Source organism: Haliaeetus leucocephalus, unplaced genomic scaffold (genome assembly GCF_000737465.1).
Source record: "Haliaeetus leucocephalus isolate CR32 unplaced genomic scaffold, Haliaeetus_leucocephalus-4.0 Scaffold228, whole genome shotgun sequence".
Lineage (NCBI taxonomy): Eukaryota > Metazoa > Chordata > Aves > Accipitriformes > Accipitridae > Haliaeetus > Haliaeetus leucocephalus.
The window spans coordinates 13361006-13382673 of record NW_010972664.1 but is presented as its reverse complement, the minus strand read 5'-3'; the positions used below and the strand labels follow the sequence as shown (position 1 = coordinate 13382673).

Here is a 21668-nt window from a genome sequence, read left to right as displayed (position 1 = left end):
GCTGACAAACTCCTTGTACAATTGTGTGGCTTTCCACAGATGCTTACAACCTCTGACCCTCTCCACCCCTTCCAATTTCATTTTTAACTGGGTTTGTTGGGGAAGCATGGACCACAAGCCCAGGCTGCCATCCTCATGCCATTCCTTTTGGAACTCTGAGCCAACGTCAACCAGATGTGGCAGAGGCAGAGCTCCCGAGGGGATTGCTCTCCTGCAAGCCTAGTGGAAATGAGGAGAGGCCCAAGGTCATGTCAGCGCTGAGGGACAAGCAGGGGCAGCTTAGCCAAAAAGGTAGATGTTATGGATCAAAGGTAGGAGTACTGCTGCATGTGTGGGTCTGCAGAGGGGGAAGGTCCAGGGGGAAGCAGGGACTGTGGTGTATTTCTGACACTTAGTGACAAAGCAGAGCTATTGTAGAGAGAGGGAAGGTCTTAGGCTAGTGGAAAACATGTTAGGAAAATAAAGGTATGGAGCAGCGGCTGTCCTGGGGAAGACCTGTCATGGCTATTCAAAGGGCTTTATAAAGCTAGGCTTTGCTTGTCTCCTGATCATGTACAGTTTAAACAATTATTCAGGATAGATCTTTTTGTTTCTTTTTATCTTTAATCCTTCCTGTAGTTTTTCCTGGTTAGGTCCTACTTTGTTATTCTTCCACTGTGTGGAAATCCAATCGTCTTAGTGAGCAAAATGAGAAGCAACTTATGGAGGGATTATTACAGAGATGTTATTAACTGGCCATTGTTGAAGTGGACATCATTACGTTATGTTACAGACTTACAAAACGTGAGGAGTTGTCGTTTCTCAGGGTTTTGGCATTTCCAAAAGCTTCTAGGGCTGGGTTTGCTTGAATGATTTGATCCTCCAAGGTTCCCTAGAAATCAAGGTTGAAATACTATGGAATAACCTACAGAACACAAACTCAGCTGTCAGCTGTAACTCAGCCATGCATTCACTTATAGAGAGAAGCCTCCATAGCAAAATGATCTAGCTCCATCCTAGGGGTGGCACAGTGTGAATGGTATAACAGCAAGACCGTCAGCCCCTCATGAGTGCTGAAAAGGCCTTGAACATTCTGCTGCTCTCTACTGTTTTGCTTTGTAGACTTGATATTTTATGCCATCTGCATACAAAAGAAATCACCACATCTTCCTATGTACTGTGAAGCACGTGGGGACATCCAAGTGGATGTGTGTAGGAGAGGGGCTATTGAAGAGAGTGGCATTAGATTTGAAAGCACTCAGAGCTTGTAGTATTTGGGATTTTTGGAGATGAGAAAAGCATTCACTGTCACTCCGACAAAGTTCAGTTTGCTGAAGCAAACTACTTTAACTGCCTGGGCTCCAGGGATCCGTCACTGGGGGAACCATGCAAAGTGAAATGCTGAGGTTTGTGACATGGACTGACAGAGCCCAGTACCATTTTCACGTTGAAAAGATGAAATAGCAAAGCTGATGACTTACCCCAGTTTTGGTAGCTGGTTGCTGTCAAAAGAGGAACACAATGGAGAAAAAAAAAAAAAAGAGAGAGAATGTGAGTACTAACCAAAAGATAAAGATTAGCGAGGTTAGATGTCTAGTTGGCACCAACACACCAGCAGACCTTTTTGAAGCCTTCCTTCAAAAAAGCATGTGTGACTATTACTGCAAAGTTCACCTTCATCATACATCACAAAACAGCCAAGTGCTGTTCCTACCCAGTTTGTTGTTTTAACCCCTGCTCCAGACATCTACCTGGTTTTGCTCTGGGGGTGTTCCACAACGAACCAAAAGGCTAACTAACTGGACAGAGAAAAGAGACTGGTGCCAGGTGGTAAGAATAAAAGGACGTTAATGCAAACAGACAAGTTTTAGACAATTAGATCATGCTGCACTCTTGGAATATTTGGGGAAAAAAAAAAAAAAAGGGATGATAATGAAAGTAAAATGTGACCTGAGCTGATAAACTACACGGAATATCTTCCAGCTGCAATATCTGTTATTTGCACAATTGTTCCATGGGCACACCAGGTTTCAGACACCATTATGAGCACCAACCTTATTGCGCACAGAAAGCTGGCTCTGGACCACTCAACCATTTGTTAAAAGAGCCTTGCAGGCCTCAGATGAATGTATGTTAAATTTTGGTGACACAAGAATCTGAGCCTTGCTGAAATTTTGGCCTTATAAGTACAGTTCATAGGAATCAGTTAATTCACCACAAATGAGCATTGAGCCTTCACGTGCAATGAAGTTCGTAGTGAATAAGCTCATAGCAACACAAGATAAAAACCAGCACAAATACGGTATTCATTGTAACCTTAGAGAGCACTTATAAGCAGAACAGCACTTATCCAAAGAGAAATACAGAAAAGCTGATTGAAAAAAACTTGTTGTCAAAACATTTCTTTTTTGTGAACAAAAAAGCTTTCAACAAAACAGACATTTTGATGAGAGATGATAATCCTAGTCCTTTTGTAGAATATTTTCCATGTGAAAAAAATCAAATTTCTTAATCTTCATAGTCTCCCCATCTTTTGGCCAACTTTAACACAATCAGAAACATATTTAAACACACATGAAAAACTAAAACTCCTAGAAAAAAAGCAGCAGCAACAAGCAGCTGTTCAGAACCAGGAGCAGTTTTGCTGCTCCATCTGGAGCGTGGCAAGTTCAGGGGAGCGTTGCCTTTCTACCTTCAGAACAGCATGCTCTGTTCTAAAGCACCACCGTGTAGAAGCATCAGTATCTTTTCCCAACAGTTTCTTTTCTTAACCGTGCCTGTTGAGGTCTAGCACGAGGTCTAGTGTTCGGGATGCAGACTTGTGAGGTTAGTTGTACACAACAGAAAAACCTGTGGAGTGTGAAACAAAACAGCCGCCAGCAGACTTACGCTCTTTTTACCAGGTTCACCCAGGGCTGCCACTGTGGCAAAGTACTGGATGACACGTTTCGTGTTGACAGTCTTGCCAGCACCAGATTCTCCGCTAAAGGAAGGAGGAAGATAACATAGGCATCGCTCAAACAGCTGTAACTCATCCTTTCGCCCTCCTGTCCTGCCAGCTCCTCCCAGCACACAGGCTGTTCTCAGAATCACCGACTCTGAGTTCTGCAGCCTGTTGTTTGGCCATTTCAGTGGAAATAACACTAAATTGACCGAATGAAGAGGTGAATGCCTACGATAGCAGCAACTAATTCTTCATGTGACTGGGCTCAGAAATCTAGTACAAACCCACGCTACACTAAGCTTTCTTTAAGGCTATGAAGTTTTATTACAAACATCCAGACTGAGGATGTGATGTTTACCCATATACAGGTAATGAGTTAGAAAACATACAGAAAAACTGCAGTAATTTGCCAGCATTACCCAGGAGCACATGTGAACTGTGTAGAGAGACACCCAACTCTCCATCTTTCATGCTTGTCAGTAAATGATGTGCCTCTGCTTTTCTGCCTTGGTCATCTCCCTCCCTTTAGATGCATCTGCACAACATTCTTCAATATAATTTGCAGCAAGAGCAACCACACTGAAAAGAAGGAGTCTTCTATGTCTGAAGAGGGCAGCCACAGCAAGGCTAACCCTGGAAGAAGCTTCTTTAACTGCCTGCTGAGTTGTTTTCATGCCTACTTGGTATGAACACCAGCTGGGGATCAGAAATGGGCCAGCCTCCATCAAATCCTTAGCTACTCCTTTCCCATGGGGCTCAAGGCAGCCATCAGATGGCCAAATTGCCAGTTACTTGGCCTGGAGGAAGTTCCAGGCAGTTTAGCTGAGCTCTCAAGGGTCAACTTGTATTTCAGTAGGATGTTTTTTCTTCAAAGTTTTTGGCAGTTTGGCAGCAATAGTCTTAAATCAGTCAAAAAAGAAGCACTTACGTGATTAGCATAGACTGATTCTCCCGATCTGTGGAGGGGGAAAAAAAAAAAAGAAAAAAAAAAGAGACAAACTTAGTAGGCTGTACAAATTGCTTATTATAATTGCAAATGAGTACCAACTATTCCAGAATCAGTCCTGCAAGGACAGGAGAGAATCACATGAAGCAGAGATGGAAAGATAAAGACTAGTATCACCTAGTCCGACCTCCAGCAGTGCAAATTCTAGCCCTGCCCTGAATCCTCCTCTCGTGTTTTGTTCAAGTCGGTATTAAAGACCTGTCAGTCATGCATGTTCCTCCTGTGTCTGGGAAACCATATGAAAGAAAGTAATTTCCTGTCATCAAAATGTTTCTTTTCTTACTCCTGAGTACGTCTTTGCTCACATCTGACCCTTCTGCTCCTGCAGTGCTAGATCAACCCAAGAAATTTTGCTGTTTGTTCACATGCTGTTCCTTGCTATGCATACGTACTCTTCTTCAGTTGGCCATGCTGCTGGAATGAAGTTTTGTAGTGTCCCTGCTGTTAATGGTCTGACCAGAAATAAGCATTTATTAGAACACCTTGCAACCTTAATGTATTATTAACCAAGTTCAGCAAATGCTAAATCATAGCAGCTTCCCAAGCCGCTGAGCCTAAATTCCTCTTTTCTTTTTTAATTCCAGTCATCATGACAGGCTACAGATTGGGCAGCCTGGCCATATTTCACCCTTCTCTGATAAAAGAGCATCTCTTTGCAGCCACACACACAGGCCCTCTGCCCAGTGCCTTCTGTCCCCTCGCAGCTGGGGCACTTTCCATTTTATTAAAACCAGGCGACATCAGGACGTGCTCCCACCAAGTGTCTTTGGGATTTACACTGCCGCCTCTCAGGACCTGGTGTGAGCACATCACTGCTGCCCTCTGCTGATAAACTCTTTCTTTCCAGTAACTTGAGGGTCAGGGTGAGAAAATTTCGCAGGAAAATCTGGAGTTCATTGCCACAGGGTTGGTGCCCAGACCCACGGCCGTCAGTACAAGTGATGTGTGCACAGCACCCTAGGTAGCTGCCCTTCACTAACCTTTGAATGCAGACATCTTAAAAGTGTTAGAATACTGAGCATAAACTGAAAGTTAGTTTATTTTTGAGGTTGGGAAAATACTTACAGACCTTTGGGGCATGGCCTCATTTCTGTTACAAACTGATAGATTCACCCAGTTCATACAGCTAAATTCGTGCACCTTACAGATAATCCATATACAGAGCTTACTGTTACTAGAAGTACCACAGGGACAGCCAGGGGAGTTTAAAAAAAAAAAATAAAAAATTGACACTTGACTGCCAAGTCCCTGTTGCTTGTAGAGCATTTGCACGTTTGTTGCACACTGCAAAAGGTCTCACAAACTTCCATCCAGTACCAATCATGTCGGCTAAATAAAGCAAACCCAAATTTGAAAGCAAACAGTGCCACTTACTACGCAGCATGTCGTGGTACGCGTTATCAGCAATGGAGAAGATGTGAGGAGGAGCCTCCGAGCGCCTCTTGCCTTTGTATGCAGCAACGACCTCTGACTTGTATACAGGCAACCACTTGTAGGGATTTATAGTCACACAGAATAAACCGGAATAGGTCTAGAGAGGAACACAAAACAAGAGTGAAAAAAACTGCTCAAGGAATGAGAAAAAAAGCCTTGGTCAACCAAGCAGGACCTGGTGTTGCCAGCTTCTGAGCTGAGTTTGAATTCTGACTTGAATTTCAGCCGTTGATCTCAATTTCTAAAGCTACTGGCCTGCTAAGTGACTTTGATAAGTGAATTGACAACTGATATCAAAACTTCAGATATTAAAAAGTTTTCCGGAGGGGAAAAAGTATTTTCAAGATGACAACCAGAAACAGAAACAGCCCTTTCAGCAAAATGAAGAAGCAGCAAACAGACCTAAGTCTGATTTTCTGCCTTTCTACCCTACAAGAGTTTTTTCCTCTTGAAAACAATCATTACGAAGGAAAGAAAAGTTACAGCTTTCCTGTTCAAACTCCATTCTTAGGAGGAGAAACAATTTCCCATTATTAATTTGATGTGAGCACCTTGGGGCAATTTCTGGTGGGTGTTCAAAGAGAAAGCAACTTCATAGTGTTATTGCACAAAGCTGTGGAGCTTTTTTCAGCTTTTGGAGAAACACAGTTGGTAAAAATCTATCTTTATAGTTGCTCTTTTATGCTATCTACATCAGTTAGCTAGAGCCTGGTCATTCTGAGGAAGAATGAGTTTTCAGTTGTAACCCCAGGGAATCGGTGTTAGCTGGTAACTTTTCGGGTACTTAGTCCAGGTTGAAGCAAAAATCCTCAAAGAAACCCAGTTATTATATGGGCACAAACACTATGTGCACATAGATTAATGAGATCAATTACATTCTTAAAGTTTCAGGTGAAGTCTAGGTGTCTTCCCCTAAAAATAGCATTAGGACCTGCTCCAGAATGGCCTTGGCATGAGTCCTCAGTCCTATTTTCTACAAGGAAAAGAAAAACCCCAACCAGTAAATGGATTAAGGCAAGACGACAAATTTAATTATCTACCTATACTGACCTGCAAGCAAAGCTATGCTTTAGGCCATACATGTCCATACAGCGGTTGTTAGAGAAATGCAGAAAATGTTCAACAATCAGAATTGAAAGGGGAAAAAGTTGGATTCGCTCCTCTGACGAACACCAAAAATCAGAACAGGGCTTGGCTAGAAAATCTATAAATTCCCCTGACTGATTTCAGACACAGTTGAATGCAAACTGAGAGCAAAAGTTTGGCCTCGTAAAATTAGATGCTACTGAAGCCTGTTCTGGTGCTGACAGAAGTTATGTTAACGATGTCATGGGGAAGACACAGAGCAAGGGAAAAGGCCAGAGTGAAACAAGACAGATGTCAGCACTGAAAATGAAGGGAATAAAATTACTGAACTAAAGATAGAAAGGCTCATACTTAAAAGAAGTAACGTGTGTGCTCTAGCGGCATTGTTTCTTAACAAGGAAATCCCCATGGCTGGTTTTGACATGGATTAATAGTAGGAGAGGAAAAATAAACTAGGTCCCCCCAATGCCTTGATGGCTGAAAATATGTCCCATGACCCCTGTCTCCTAGGCAAGCAAGCAAAACCAAAGAACTAGACACCATCTTATTCATTCAGTTTTGTCTGTCTGTATTCACACAAGCCAACTCCAAGCAACTTCTTTCCTGAAAAGATAAGCGAGACCCTCAGTTTTGTGACTTATCAAAGTTGTAAACTGAATACAAAGAACACAACATGTTCAAACATTAAATCTGCACTTGAAACACAGATTTCTAAATATAACCTTGTAATGACGCTTACATAGATCATCCAGTTGCTGTAGCGCTTTCTCAGGTTGTACAACACAGATGCCTCGTTCAGATGGGTCAGCATAGCCATGTCCTCGATCATGTCAAATTTGGGAGGGTTCATTGACTGCACGTCGTCTTCTTTTATAGTCATGGTCTGCAAAGACAAATAAGTACAGCAACACACTGGAAAACACTGGGATTTTCTGTTGCTTCACACACCTTACAGGAAAACGTATTTTTTTCCCCTGTAGGGGGAAGCCCTTCAGCTCAAATCCAGCCTATGTACGTAACACCATTTGTTTTCACAGCTATCGGAAGAATGAGAGGAAGGCCGAGATGACAAAAGTGAGGAGCGTGGTGGTATGGGTGCGAAAGGAGCCATGGGATTTAGCTACAGCCTGGGCTTTTACCTCGAGGGGCCAAGCCAGAACTGGCTGGTTGCATACCTCTGCCCACAGACCGCCCGCTGCTGCGTGGCGGCTGGCGGTCGCTTACCCACCACTGCATTGCTGGTTTGCCCTTGGTGGTTTTTCATGCGTCATTCTGACATGGCATCAGTTACCGGGGCTTCCCATTCGCAGCCCATTTCATGAAACAGGCAACTGAACTTAAAGCGGGACAGGTAATTTCTGGAGCTCGCTGCTCTGGCCTCGTTAGGCACGGATCAGACAAAACCAGTGCTGTACCCTTCCATCTGTTGTCTCCACAGTCACTTTGCCACCGCTGGTTTCTGTAATTTCAGCTTCCACGTAAGCCTTCTTTTCATCGGGAACCCAACATTTCTTCTTCCCTGTGAAATTACGGAGACCGAGGGTTCACAGCCTTGCGTCAAACAGTGACACCATGCCCGACCACGCGAGATTGCTGGGTTACTTTTTCCCCGCGCAAACGACGCAAAACCTCTGGGACCACAGCAGATCGGCAGTGCTGGGGAGCTGCCTGCCAAAGCAGAAGGCGTAGGGTTCCCAAATGTCTCCCCTTTGAAACTACCCCTTGGCTTCCTCTAGATCCTTCCAGCACAAGGTGTCAAAATATTTCACAAATGCTGGCTAAGCCTCAGCCTCCACGGGAAATCCATAATCATTATCACCAGGGTGCAGATGGAGGAACTGAGATCCAAGCCTAAATTAAGGCGTTTGCTGAGAAGTCACACAGAAAATTGCGATCCGAGCATGGAATTCAGCCCACATTATTTGCCTGCCAGCTATCAGATTTAAGCTTATTCCTGCACATTCTTCTGAGGTTTGTCTTGAAAAACAGCAATGTTAATAACTCACATTGACTGATGTACGCGGCTTTTTAGATTTTGGAGTAGCTGCACTAGACTATAGGTCTTTAGTTACAGCTACTATTCTGAATAGCAAAACGCTGTGATTATTGGTGTATTTATATTTACTACTACACCTCAGAGCTCATACAAATCCATTTCATGAAAAATAAATTATGGTAAACTAAAAGCTAACACCAGGTTGTCATACAGCCTGCAAATCAAACAGATGTACAGGTACAACATAATGAGACTTCTAGTCAGGCTGCAGAATCTCATGTTACAGGAACATCAAATGTGCAGTGTTTTTCTTTCAAATGGACAAAGAAGTGAGAGCAGTACTAATACACCTTGCTTCTAAATCTAGTTACTTACTTACTTACCATAAATTGATAGATTATTTCTATTTAGTACTACCTGGGGGTTTTTAATGGCTTTGCAGAAGAAAGAAACTAGAACTTGGTAGAACCAGCTACCTCAAACAGGAGCAGCAGCACAGCAACGACAACAGAGGCTTTGCATCCTGCTTTGCTCTGCATTCCCGCAACTACACTTGGATGTAACCCTTATCCCTCTTAACCGGCCACTGGCAGCATAAAGGGTACTGCGACTCACCGTCGAAGGCAACGGTCTGGGCCATCATCAGCTCCCTCTCGCTCTTTCGGAGGAAGGGAGCAGCCTCCCCGAATTCCGACATGTCCATCATCTTGGCAAGGGTTCAAGGTGGCACAGCTCAAAGAGGAGAAAGAAAGGGACCTGGTCTACCGAAGAAAGGGGGGGAAATGATCTATTTCGAGGCAATACAAAACACTCAGCACAACGTGGCAGGTGGGTGATCGCAGGGATGATTAAGCTGAAATGCAAATACCTAACACAGATTTGGGGCTACGCTGCACCCTTAGTTAAACCCTTTCCTGGCTCAGCTTATTTAAAGCCAGCCAGATCCTGTGTGGTTCAAAACCTCGACATGGATCACAGTTATCTCCGTAGGAGAATTTAATCTCTTCTTTGTGGCACAAATGGTGCTTAAGAGCAGGAGATAAAATGGGCCACTCGAAGCTGTGATTTTAAAAACCACTTAGCAGGGGCCTCTTCTGGCCCCTTTCAAATTTGCCTGGAGCAGACATATGCTCTCCAGCACATCTCCCTGGGGCTGTGCTACTCAAGCATCGTCCCAGGCACGTGTTTTCTGGGAGTCATGGAGCTCCACTGCTGCAAACCGAGAACTGCTGCAAGGCAGTGCGTTACACCCCTGGTGCGGCTCCAGGTACGTACGCTTGTGCTGGAGAAAGCCAGCACCGGAGCTGGAAACAGCTCTGCTACCTGCAGCACGCTCCTCTGATCACAGGAATTCGCGTGTTAGAAAACCCAGGACTAACACTGCTCGGCGAGGTCCTGCGCTGGTGACCTTCTCAAGTTGCTGGTACCTCCGAATTCACCAGCTCGGGTATCCCCCTGCAGCAAGGCATGCCAGAGGGCAAGTGTATCTGCAGTATTGGTGCAATGGCTTCATGGTTTTTTAGATTGATGTGATCCTATTAATCCAGCTTAATACCTACACTTGTTTTCTCAAATGACAAGGCCACGGTGTTTAGAAGCCTTTTATCATGAAAGAGAGGGCAGGAGACAGGGATGTAAGTGAGACTGATTTGCTGGGTTTGTACTGCCAAGCAATTAATTTGATTGTTATGTACACTCTAAAGTGATTGTACAGATATGTTTTTGGTTTTTTTATACACACACACGTATAAATACTTACACACACAGACATGTAAAATAGGGTGCTGTCCAGATAATGTCTAAAAGAAGTTCCACTGCTAAAAGGTGTAGACACACACATGCAATTTAAGAATTCCAAATTTTTTTTCTTTAAAGTCAAGACACCATTTGATTCCTATTCAAAGCTGTACAAGTGACCCTCAGATATTACAGCTTCCCTTATTTTATTTACTGTGCGATATCCAGAGCAGCTAGATAAACTTTCAAGAGCCCTATCAAGACAGACACTGTAGTCTTTTAAAATTTAATTCAATTTCTTTCTAACAAAATCCTGGTAGGGATAAAAACTCTTAATTAACTAAGGCAGGTTTTTTTTTCCAACACATTTCTCCTGGGGAATGTAAAGCCCTAAGACAGGAGAGCTGCCAAAAGTGTTACATTCAGCCCTCTCCCGCTGCTGCAGTACAAGCTTGAGACCTTCTGTCTTGTTGCTGTAGAGCAAAAACTTTCTTCCTCAGAACTAGCCTTAACTTTTTTCCTTTTTAAAGATTAAGGGCCTACATAAGCACAACTATCACCAAGTATTTTAACATCATCTGAGCTGACCAAAATTCCCAAATGGAGGCACAGCCGAAAACTAGCATGGCAAACTCTCTTTCCCATGGGGAGTGTGTCTTAGCTCTGGTGGAGCGATGAAGTTACATCAGTTCATACGTTTAAACAGAACAGCGTTAGAGCATGTAAGTGTCATTTCACATCAAATGTGCAAATGCCAGAGCAGCCACTCCAGTGTTAATTTGTAGGAGTCTGGACAGATTCTCACAAGTCCTGATATACACTAAAGTACTCTAAACCACTTCTGTGCAACCTAGCTCCATTTGCAGACCTGTTAGGGACAGTTACTCAGCTATCGGCTTTTTTGCCCCTTTTTTTTTTTTCATATGCATTCGGGGCAAACCACTAGGGCAAGCACGTTATGGTATAAAGCAGCACTACGGCAGCTGGGAGAGAATCCCTTTTTCTTCAGCAGTCTCTTGTGCTTGGAGTTACAACAGAGGCCAGAGCCCAGGCAGCGCACACCTTGTGGCTGCAGAGAACTCACTGAAGCAAATCCAGTGCCAGATACGAGAAATTGGAAATGTTGTTTAGTTTATGGTCGTAGGATTATTTTTAAAAGGCAGTATAGTCAGGAAAGACAAGGCAGAGCTGAAGATGTTCGCTTTCCTTTCAGTCTGTTCTAGCTAACAACAGAATGAGCCAGCCCTTGTGTATGAACTTTGGAACATCCTTGAAAACACCTACTCCCTGTAGAAAGCCAATATTGTTACACAAAATTAAGTGGCATGCTGAGGACCACCAACAATTTGGTGGTGCGTTCAGATGTGGAAAGGAGGGACCTCATCTGTCTTTGCTGGGGCTGTTGGAAGAGCTGCTGTAGTGTTAATGGCTGGTCTGCAATAGTAACGACAGCAGGCATCGCCTGCCCTTGAAAGGGAACCCCATAAATTCTCCAAGGGTTGTAACTCAGGTTGGATTAAAGAACTCCTTGGACCAACGAGCTGCTTAAAACTGCAAACTGCATATGCCATCACCTCTCGCAGATGATAGAGAATACAGAAAATATGACTTGCAAGTAGGAGCTAATCAGTCCACCCAGACGCATAATTACAAGGGACCTGACAACTTTCCAAAGTGGTTATTCTAGCTGTCTAAATGAGCGCGCTGATGTTAGAGAAGAAACATGTATTTACCATGCTAGCAGTCAAGCAGCACCCTAGGACGACTAACACGGGCTCTATGTTTAGCGATATTACTGCTAAAACCTTAAGCCACGTGAAAACCTTAGTCCCATCAAAACCACGGTACAGTGTTAGAGCGCGACTGGCTACCCGCATTTAAAAGTGAGAGAGGTTGGTACTCACCCTGGAGAGCACACAGAAAGTGTCACGACTCCACTTGGTCCAGACTTTATATGCCCCTATCTCAAGGTCACTGGTGATAACTGTTTAAAGGCATCAGCAGTTTTCCTCCATGCCTATATTTGTCCGCCGGATCCCGGGTGAGGAGACAATGCCGAGGAGGGGACACGTGTGGCTGCGCCCTGGCGAAGGGGGGGGCAGGAATGTCAGCAGGGAGCGGCACGCTCCTCGTCGCCTGCCCCTCACCACACCATTCTTGCTCCATGACTTCATGGAAGAAGCTTTTCCTGCTCCTGTGTTTTCACAGGGGCAAGTATTGCTGTTCCAAGTGCCTTGGAACTTAATGACCATGGGCTTAGGGGGGTGGAAACTAAGACTATTCAGACATAACTCACCTAGAATACGAAAAATGAAAACTTCTTGCACGAGGGACAGGCGATTATAAAGGGAATTTTGTTACATGAGCCAAACTGCCTTCAAGCAACAAAGCTAGGATGCGAGTTCTCACATCCCAGTCAAGAGCTTTAAATCCCCTTCTCGGGGGGGATTTTAAACCCCAGAGGTTTAAAATCCAAGCCTATAGGCTAAGGTTTGGGATACACAAGTATCCCCAGTTTATGAACAAGGCAAGACAGTGAAGAGATTTAAGAATATATTGATTCTGCCTGAAAAGTGAATCACAGATAATGAACAAAGTAGGCATCAATTTTAGCGAATGCTTTGCTTCAGGAAACTCATTTATGAGACCAAGTTTAGGCAATGTCTGGCCTTCTTATCGTACACTCATTTTTCCTGTAAAACAAGCACCATAAGTAACTCAGGTCTCATTTCACTTCAACCCATAAATAGCAAAGCAACTGACACATCCAGATTGATTTGCTTTTACCAGCATGGGCAGATATATAGGTTTCCTTTGGTTCTAGCATAAATGGAATATAAAAGCACAAAGGAAAATAAATACTGCAGATAATGCTTGTTGGCCACAAGGGAAGACAATGTACTAGGGCTTTAGAAAACTCTATTCCAAGGAAGCAAGGGGGAGCAGGGAGGGAGCTTATCCACAGCTTTGTTGAATTCTTAGATATCCACAAGAGCAAGTGGTTTGGTTTGTGCCCAGGCAAGAAGAAAAACGTTTGCATACCGAGCCTGCTATTTTTAAAGCTGTTGTCCTAATGACTGGACAGTGACAGGTTGCACAGACAAAGTTGGTTTGTAAGAAACAGAGGAATTTATGGAAGCGATAGACTCAAAGACAGGAGATTGGTGTGGCAGGTCTGAGGATCTGAGTGCTTTAGTAACCTGGTATTTTTAGCATTTGGGGAATGCAACCAAGAGGCAAAGAATCACTACTGCTCTGCTAGAGACATGCCCACCTCCAGGCAGACCGGAGTTGAGAAAAGGGGTCTTTGCTAAATCTAGGGATGAAGCTTTCAGTCCTGGTCTGGATACATCTGTGAAAGGAACCTGCGCTTGAGCTGGAAACAAGCAGTGTATGTCACGCTCTTCTCACTCGTTTCCTCAAACCAGAATCGCTTCCCACCCCTCCCAGCCTGCTGCTTTAGAGATGCTCGGTGCCCCGCAGCATGGATGTATGTTAATGTCGGATTGAACTCATCATCTTTTTGCTTTATATCTGGTGAAAAAGAAAATAGAGCTAGTGGTCTCAGCTGCTTTGAACAGTGAGTGATTGTGTAAAGCTCAAGCAGCCAGTCCTGATCATGTAATTTGGGACAAGGTAAATTGCATGCATCACCAAGGTTTATGGATGCTGTTAATCTGCTGTGAAGACTGAGAATATGATTATTTCATGCCACGAGGGTATAACCATCAGGTAGAACTGATGTTCTCTGCCTCCTGCTCCTCTCTCACATTGCCAGTAGCTTTACTTCTAAACACAATATTCCTATTACCACCTACTTTGCTTAGAAGGAGGCATTTTTTTCCAAATACGCTGTTATCACTTACATTTTTTCTGTTCTGCAAATATTCAGCTTTCATCAGTCCTGCATGAACACTACAATCTTGCTCCCACGCCTCCCTTTTCTTTTTTGGGGCTGCAAACAACTGTTTCTGTAGCTGATGCCAATGCAATTTCAATGCTTGTCTCACTTAGAAAGGGACACACCCAGCACTGGTTCAAACATGATCAATTTATTTTCCTTGCTAGCCTGATGTGAATTGGTACTGCACATGTTATTCCTACCTTTCTGGAGTTTATTTGCTTTCTTTTAATATGAACCAGAATTTGCAGCACATTTCCCCGAGATTAAATTTGTAATGGTGACAACCAAAGACATTTGTCTCTCGCAGAGGCTACTTTTAGAAAGGTTAATGCTGGTCACCGTTTCTAGGGAAACAAGGGACTTTGATAAGAAGCCCTTGTGACTAACCTATTTTTAATAACATTACATATTGGAAAGGAATGCAATAAGGTTTATCAGCTCTAGACACAGATAGTGTCAATATTGTAGTCTTATATAGAAAAGTTGGCATCTGGGATCCGTAAAAGCCCAGTTATGAACTCTCTCTATTTTCTTAGGAAAAAAGATCGACCAGCCAGCTGTGTTTTGTTGAAAGCTGGCCTTTAGACTACTCTTAATCAAATGTGCACTGTAATAACCTGGCACTCTGAAAAAGCAAGATCAATGAGATAGAAGGACAGTAGTTCAAGATACAGATGTTTGGAGAAAGGGTCTCCTGAGTCAGGATCCTCTGGACTGCTCCATAAGCAAGCAGAAAGACTGTCTCTCTGTGAGAGGGATCTCATCTAAAGAGATTGAGAACCTATTATTTACCTCGGGGGGTTTTTTGGTCACTGGTCCCTGCTGCTGTTGCAGTCTCTGTTTAAAGGACAAATGGGAAAGAGCCAGAATGATGTAGTCAGATGCTCTTTGAAAGAGAAAGGTCAGTGACATGGGAATACTTTTGGCGGAAGAAAAATGTGAACATCATACCCAGCAGCAAATCCAGGCCTATTCTGTACGAGTGGATGTATTTTCTCTTGTGAAGAATTATGGTTTAATTCTTCAAGCCGTTGATGCCCCAAGGAGAAATTGGAGGGGGAGAGAAGCTTAGCTTTAAGAATACTCGCACTCTGCTACGTCTTTAAAGGATGAGAAAACTGGCACTACACAGTACATTTAAAGAGTGTTTATGACAGCTAGATTCGCATTGTTAGAACTGGAGATCTTCAGGTTTCTGCAAGCCTTTGTGCTCCCCCTGCCGCAGTGTACATGCTAGGCAGTGGACGCAAGCGCCTGCAACCTGAAGAGGTATCGCGATGGAGCTTCTGTTCATGCTTCTTTCAGAATCATTCTTTTAAATACTTTCCTCCAATTACTTCTTTGCTGATAGCTACTGTGTGGTGCGATAGCATAAAGGAAATTTAAATTTCTCTATGGAAAGCATCTGCTTTCACGCAAACATGCCTGGGGAAATAATTTCTAAGCCACCAAAAATGTTTTAGGTGCCTTTTAAGCCACTGAAATCCATGATCTATTGCTATCAGTATGCAGACCCCTGAAACAGAATACTTCTTCCCTCTTTGAACAACTTGAAATCCCCGGTGACGGTGTAGAATTAACCCACGAAACCGCAAGAGGAGAGTAGCCGATCTTATGAACGTGGTAGCGCAGAGCAGCGTCCGTCCCTCGGCCGCGCTGGCAGCAGACCCCCTCCTCTCAGCCCGTGCCAAGCGCCGAGCTCCAGGCTGCATCAGCACCCTCCCCTCCTAACCCGGGCTAGGATAATAAACATTTCAGAGCTGTCATTGCTGCCTCTCCCCTGCTGACATCTGATCATTATGGTATCTTAAGAACGTTTAAATAGGTCAGGGTTTTAATGGGAGAGCTCAGCTTCTGGGAGCGAGACTGACAGCGCTTTGAGAGCAGATTAACAGCGCTGATAAATCAATCTCAAACTGACTCACAGCCCTAAGAAAAATAGCAAGGTGAAAACAGTAAAAAGTGAGCCTAATTAAATAAATGGTCTCAGGTCTTTGGCTCTGGAGATGCACCAGGGAAGGCAAAGAAGGTTTTTGTCATGTGCCTTCTCACTCTTCTCTCTCTAAAAGCTGACGTTCCTCCACCCCCCCCCCAAAAAGTTTTCAGTCTCCAACAATCTTGAGCATCCCACCCTGCCCATCAGGTCAGAGAGTATGTAATGGCATGTTTTCAGAATTGCTGTGCATCCTTTTCCCAACTTTCACGTATCCTAATTGCCATTAGCAAGTTTTGGGGTTCTTTTCCCCCACCTTAAACTGCTCTGTATTATCCATAACCACTGGGGCAAGGCAGGGAGTTAAAGCTCTAATAATGCATGTAAGTAGTTCAGGTTAATCTTTTCAGTCTTCATTAACTATGCATTTTTTTGCACAGAGCGTCATTAGAATTACCATAGCCCATTCACCAATTCTATTATGCCCTTCTGAAGCTAATAGTCAGAAGTATTTTAGCCTTGGGGGTGGGGGGTGGGGGGATAAAAATCCATACATGTCTCTCTAGGGTTTGTATTATGCAATCTGGCTTCAAAGACAGGGTACTTCATTACCGCTACTTCAGCCTGTGACTAGGATACACTCTCTGCTCAAGCAGCCTGAAAACCACATTTCCATTTCAATAGGCAGCACTACCCTAAAATACTCCTAGGCCTTCAGACACAACATATTCTAGCTGCCGGTGCCAAGCTCCTGCAAGACAACCTGCCTTTCTTTGCCTTTTTTACATTTCAGCTTCAAGGATTCAGAGCCTGCCTTTCAGGTATGGGCAGAGGTCAGCAAGGTCTGTACTGATCGCCTGGCTTTGCTGCCGTGGAAGTTTATTTTTCAGAGGAGATGAGGGGGAAAGAAAGGAAAAATATTCATGCCTTCTTAGACACAAACGATTTTTCAATTTTTTGCTTCTGTAACTCTGAGCCATAACTAGACTTTCTGTCAAGGATTGTTTGCTATGTTGTGTTTACCTTATGCCAACTGCAAACTATACTAAAAAATGCAGTGGCAGTTTAATTGGTGAAATAATTGCCACGGGGGGAATACTTTATTAACATTGCAAGCGCCGACAGAATAAACCCAATGTGATTGGCATGACACTAAAGAGCAAGAAGGTGCTGCAGGAAGCAGACTGTCTGAGTTTTTCAGCATTTACATTCTGTAAAGCAAAGACAAGATGCTGTTTCTTTCCATGCACAGCTACGCCGAGCTGGTCACCTCCGCCAGGAAACTCAGTCGGCAAAGCTCCTTGAAAAAATAAGGCGAGTTTTTAAAGAAAATCCATTTCCAGAGGTATTACTTTCTACCATGAGCTCGAAAAAGCACAAGTCTCTGCTTCTCACATGGTCTAATGATTTGATGCTTCTTGTCAGTCGAATTTAAACACCTCCAAAAATGGACATGACATCCCTCTCTCCAGCAGCAGCGCTCTGGAGAGAATGGCTGGTGTGTGCATATAAATATATATAAACACACACATGTGTATAGTTATATGTCTGTGTGTATATCTAAACATATATATACACACATGTATAGAGATTCACAAATGTGCAAACAAATTTATTTTCTAGCCTCTCCGCTGCCGGCTACGATGCTCCACGCTTACAGCGCACTACTAGCTAAAACGAACTTTTCCCGTGGAGGCCTGCCGAACCGACCCCATGGATGGTCGCCGTACCGCAGCCGAGCCGTGGTAGACTCCACCGCTGCCGCGCTCCCCCCCTTTCACCGCGCCAGGCTCCTGCCACCCAGGCTCAGCACCCACGAGACGCAGAGGCTGACGCCAGAGCTGAAACCCTACCACCAGCAAAACCCCCGAAGTGCTTTAGGCTCAGCCTCTTTTCTGCGCGGGGCATTTTTATTTTGCTGGACGAGCACTTCGTGCCTAACTCCAGATTAGTTTCTGAAAAGGCACGGCGGGGCGAGATCGTTAAGGGGTGAGCTGCTGCGCGCTCCCACCACTTCAGCACGGTTTGGGGAGGGCAGAGGCAGGAGAGAGGGTCGGGGAGGCCGCGGTGAGAAAAGACCACCCAGAGGAACCCGCAGAGCCCTTCGGAGATAGGCTATGCTACATGTCTAGACCAAAACCCACCGAGAGACCATCGCCGAGATCGGCCGGGCAGTGCCTTTGCGGAGGAGGACCACCTTCGCCACAACAGCCAGCAGCAGCTGAGATTTGCAGTGAGGTTACGGGCATTAATTCTCTTTAGAGTCACACTGGCTTCCCAGCAGCAGCTATTCCTGTTGTAACAGAATTGATTTTAAATGTCTGGTTTTGTAACTGAAATAAACATTTTGTCTTTATAGGGGAAAAATGAAGGACATGAGGAAAAACATACAGTAAAATTATATGCTTAGACAAAGCATATTGCACAAAGCCAAAGTACCTGCCACATACACATTTTTAGATCTCACAAAATGGTCTTAAAAAAAAAAAAAAAAGAAAGAGTAAGAAGAAATGAAATAACACCTCTGGTATGATGATGCAAAGCTAGATTGCTGTAAAAACACTGAGCAGGAATGGAAAATATGCCTGCCTCAGTGGGGGCCTCTGAAGCTTCACTTTAAATACCAGTAGCTCAGCAGCATGAAAATGCCAAACAGCTCATTTGACAGGACCACCAGCCCAGTTATTGAGTAACATGTTAAATTTTCATCAAAACTCACTCAACAGAAAACCTCAGGTTTTGATCTGTCCAGCCCATCCCACGGAAACTTCTCACCAGCAGCTCCAGGTATTCAAGCCTATTCACCGAAAAAGCATTTTGGAATAGTCTTGATTGAGGAGCTATTGCTGTACTGCCGTGTGGATGCAGACGGTTATTCATCTCACCTTTTTAAATGCTGTTCTGCAGGTCCAGTGCCTTTGCCTTGCCTCTGCTAGAGGAGAGAATGGAATCCTAACAATAACTCCTGCAGGGCAATAAAATAATATTTTTATTTCTGTAGCTATAGAAAGATGTATATAATGTTTTTTAAATCATCACCAATGTTGTTCAGAGAATCAAAATTTACAGCAGAAGGCTTAGCTGCAAAATTTAACACAGAACTTTGACAAAAATATAGGCTATTTTGGGGTATGAAAATATGCTATGGAAAAAAAGAAAAGGAAGCTTTATTTTTCAAGTTTGATTATTCTGCCTCTTGCCGGTCAAGATATACTGGTCCTGGCAGAAATTCTGGTCCTTCTTGTTGTACTGCAGCTGATGAACAGGGGTTTTCCAGAGCAGAAAAATCTCCCCTCCAATCCTCACCCAAACGTGCACCAGAACTGCAGAGGAGGGATTGCAGAACTTAAGTGGAGATGATTTCCATTGCATTGCTAGCATTGTCTGGGTACTTACATTCATCCATTACTGACACACCTTCATAATTCAAGATCTGCAATGTATCCATCCTCAGGGGGGGGGAAAAAAAAAAATTAAAAAAAAATCACCCTGATACAGAAATTACAACACCTTTCTAGGAAAGGGAAGCTGATTGAGGCAAAAATAGGGGCTACATCCATATAAACAATAAGGCACTTAATTCCCACTGCTTTCTCTGTGTGGAGTTACAAAGCTGATTACCTTCAAAGAAGAGGGACTACGCAGTCAGTTCATGATCACACTTGCTGGACCAGGAAAAACCACCAGGCACTAGGGCTGTGAGAATTTGACAGTGCCCTCAGAGCAAGTCCCCCTCTTCTCCATGGGGAGACAGGCTTCTCACCAGATGGGTCATCTCTTTCACGTTTACTTGGTTTAAAAAGTAGGAAGCTTACCTGTGTAAAAACTAATGGCAAGTCGTTCTTGCCCGACCAGTTCATTCTGAATCAAGAATGAGAGGGGCAGATTTTAGATACTGAAAGTATAAGGAGCAATAGCACTATGTGGCACTAGTGTTCAAAACAGAATAGGTAGATACATTCAAAGATAATAGCAGTGCCCATTATGTTTCAAGTTACAGCTCAGGGAAATTTGGCTCACTCTTCATTGGACACACAGACTTGAATTTTAGCTACTTGCAGCAATCAGAAAACTATCCTGAATACACCTGAACTACTTAGTTTTCTATTGCCACACAGGGTGTCTGTGCCTTGGGGTGAAAAAAGCATGCAAATTGGAGTATGAGACCAATCAGTAGAATTTATTTGAATGAGAGAAAGAATCAGAAAGCAGATGTATAGATCCATTCCCCAGAAATAATAAACCAGATGCCAATTAAGACAGAGTCCAACGCTAGGCAAGAATTCTATCCCATACCCACGCAATGCAGACAGGTCTTAGTGATTTGGTCACAGCGTACAGATAAAGTCCAAAGAACAAAAACACCCAAATACTCTTGTAACCAGAAAGGACACGCTCTTTCAGACTACAGCTTCAAGATGTGTTTTAATGAGCATTAAAATAACCAAGTATGAATGAGCACTTTTGTACAGCTTATGGAAAGGAGGTTCCAAAAGGACTAATGAAACAAAATCTCCACTCTCTTCCTATTCCCCATAGCACAGCCTGTTTGTTAGCAGTAACAACGTGTGACATGTCACACGGGGCTCCGCTGAGCTGAGCTCCAGACCTCTGACACCAAATCACTGATAAAGTCATGACATGGAAAAAAAGGGCTGTCCAAGTCCCTTCACAACAGCCAAACTCTGGGAGTCAGCAATGCCCACCTTAATCCAGCTACTTCCACTAAGTGTCTCCCACCACCGTTATCAGAACCAGAGGCGAAAAGGTGTTAGCAAAGGAAAGATATTTTTGCACAGAGCTCTTTCACTGGGTGGGGTTCGTGTCCGACTTCCACTGTCCAGCTGAGCAGCAACGGGCTGATGGCGGAGAGCGTGTGTGTGCGAGGGCAGGCATCAGGACCTCAGCCAGCCATCACGGCTGCTCGCAGCGGCGTGCCTTCAAAGAGCAAGCCGAAAGACAACCGTTCAGCCACACCTTACCTTATTCATATAATTTAATTTTCCTTAGCATCACCTCCTTTCTCTCCCTGCCCTCACCTAAGGACAAGCCGATCTAGGAGCCGGCCCGTAATCTCCCTCCACACCGTTCTCTTTTTGGACTTGGGGGAAGCGCACAGCAGAAGAGCAGCACCAGGGGCCCTGCATTTACAAAACAAGACAACCATGTATGGGCAAGAAAGAATAATTAGCAGAAATTGTTTCAAACTTACTCTTCCTTTCTTCGTTACTGTCTTCAAAGATGCCCCCTTCCTCCCCCACAATAAAACCCTCATTGAAACAGCAGGATGGACACATCACCTTGGATGTTTTTACAACCTGACAAAACATATTAAGAACTGACATCTAATTCATCATTTTCAAGGTTCAGCACTTGTCACGTCTATCAGAATTTCCTTAGAGATCGGAAACACCAAAAAAGGAATCCAGCACTTACTAAGAGAGTATCTTCCTAGCCATAAAGGATTAGGGCCCTTAAATTAAAGAAAAGCTGAAAAAGCTGAAAATTCTGCGTAAACTGATCATAAGAACAGATCATTAGTATTAAAAATGCAAATACACAGAGGATATACCATCCTCCTGCACCAACAGTATTTCCAATCAGCCAGGCTAAGTAAATCCAGCCCAGTATTTATGTATTCAACTTGAA

The 21668-nt window shown here is 43.8% G+C and overlaps 1 protein-coding gene across 2 annotated transcripts in view; it reads right to left on the bottom strand.

The window, feature by feature from the left end:
• MYH15 (myosin, heavy chain 15) overlaps nucleotides 1-9197 on the bottom strand; it is a 46067-nt gene extending 36870 nt beyond the window's left edge. The window contains exons 1-8 of one of the 2 annotated variants that reach the window (XM_010567309.1): nucleotides 9061-9197; nucleotides 7865-7968; nucleotides 7189-7332; nucleotides 5304-5460; nucleotides 3852-3879; nucleotides 2869-2962; nucleotides 1461-1481; nucleotides 779-871 (exon numbers count right to left, since the gene is read on the bottom strand). In XM_010567309.1, coding sequence (XP_010565611.1) covers nucleotides 779-871; nucleotides 1461-1481; nucleotides 2869-2962; nucleotides 3852-3879; nucleotides 5304-5460; nucleotides 7189-7332; nucleotides 7865-7968; nucleotides 9061-9151 — 732 coding nt within the window. In that variant the 5' untranslated portion in view covers nucleotides 9152-9197. Of the gene's footprint in view, nucleotides 1-778; nucleotides 872-1460; nucleotides 1482-2850; nucleotides 2963-3851; nucleotides 3880-5303; nucleotides 5461-7188; nucleotides 7333-7864; nucleotides 7969-9060 lie in introns of both variants that reach the window. The other variant, XM_010567310.1, reaches the window with a different exon arrangement.
• Nucleotides 9198-21668: the final 12471 nt, after the last annotated feature.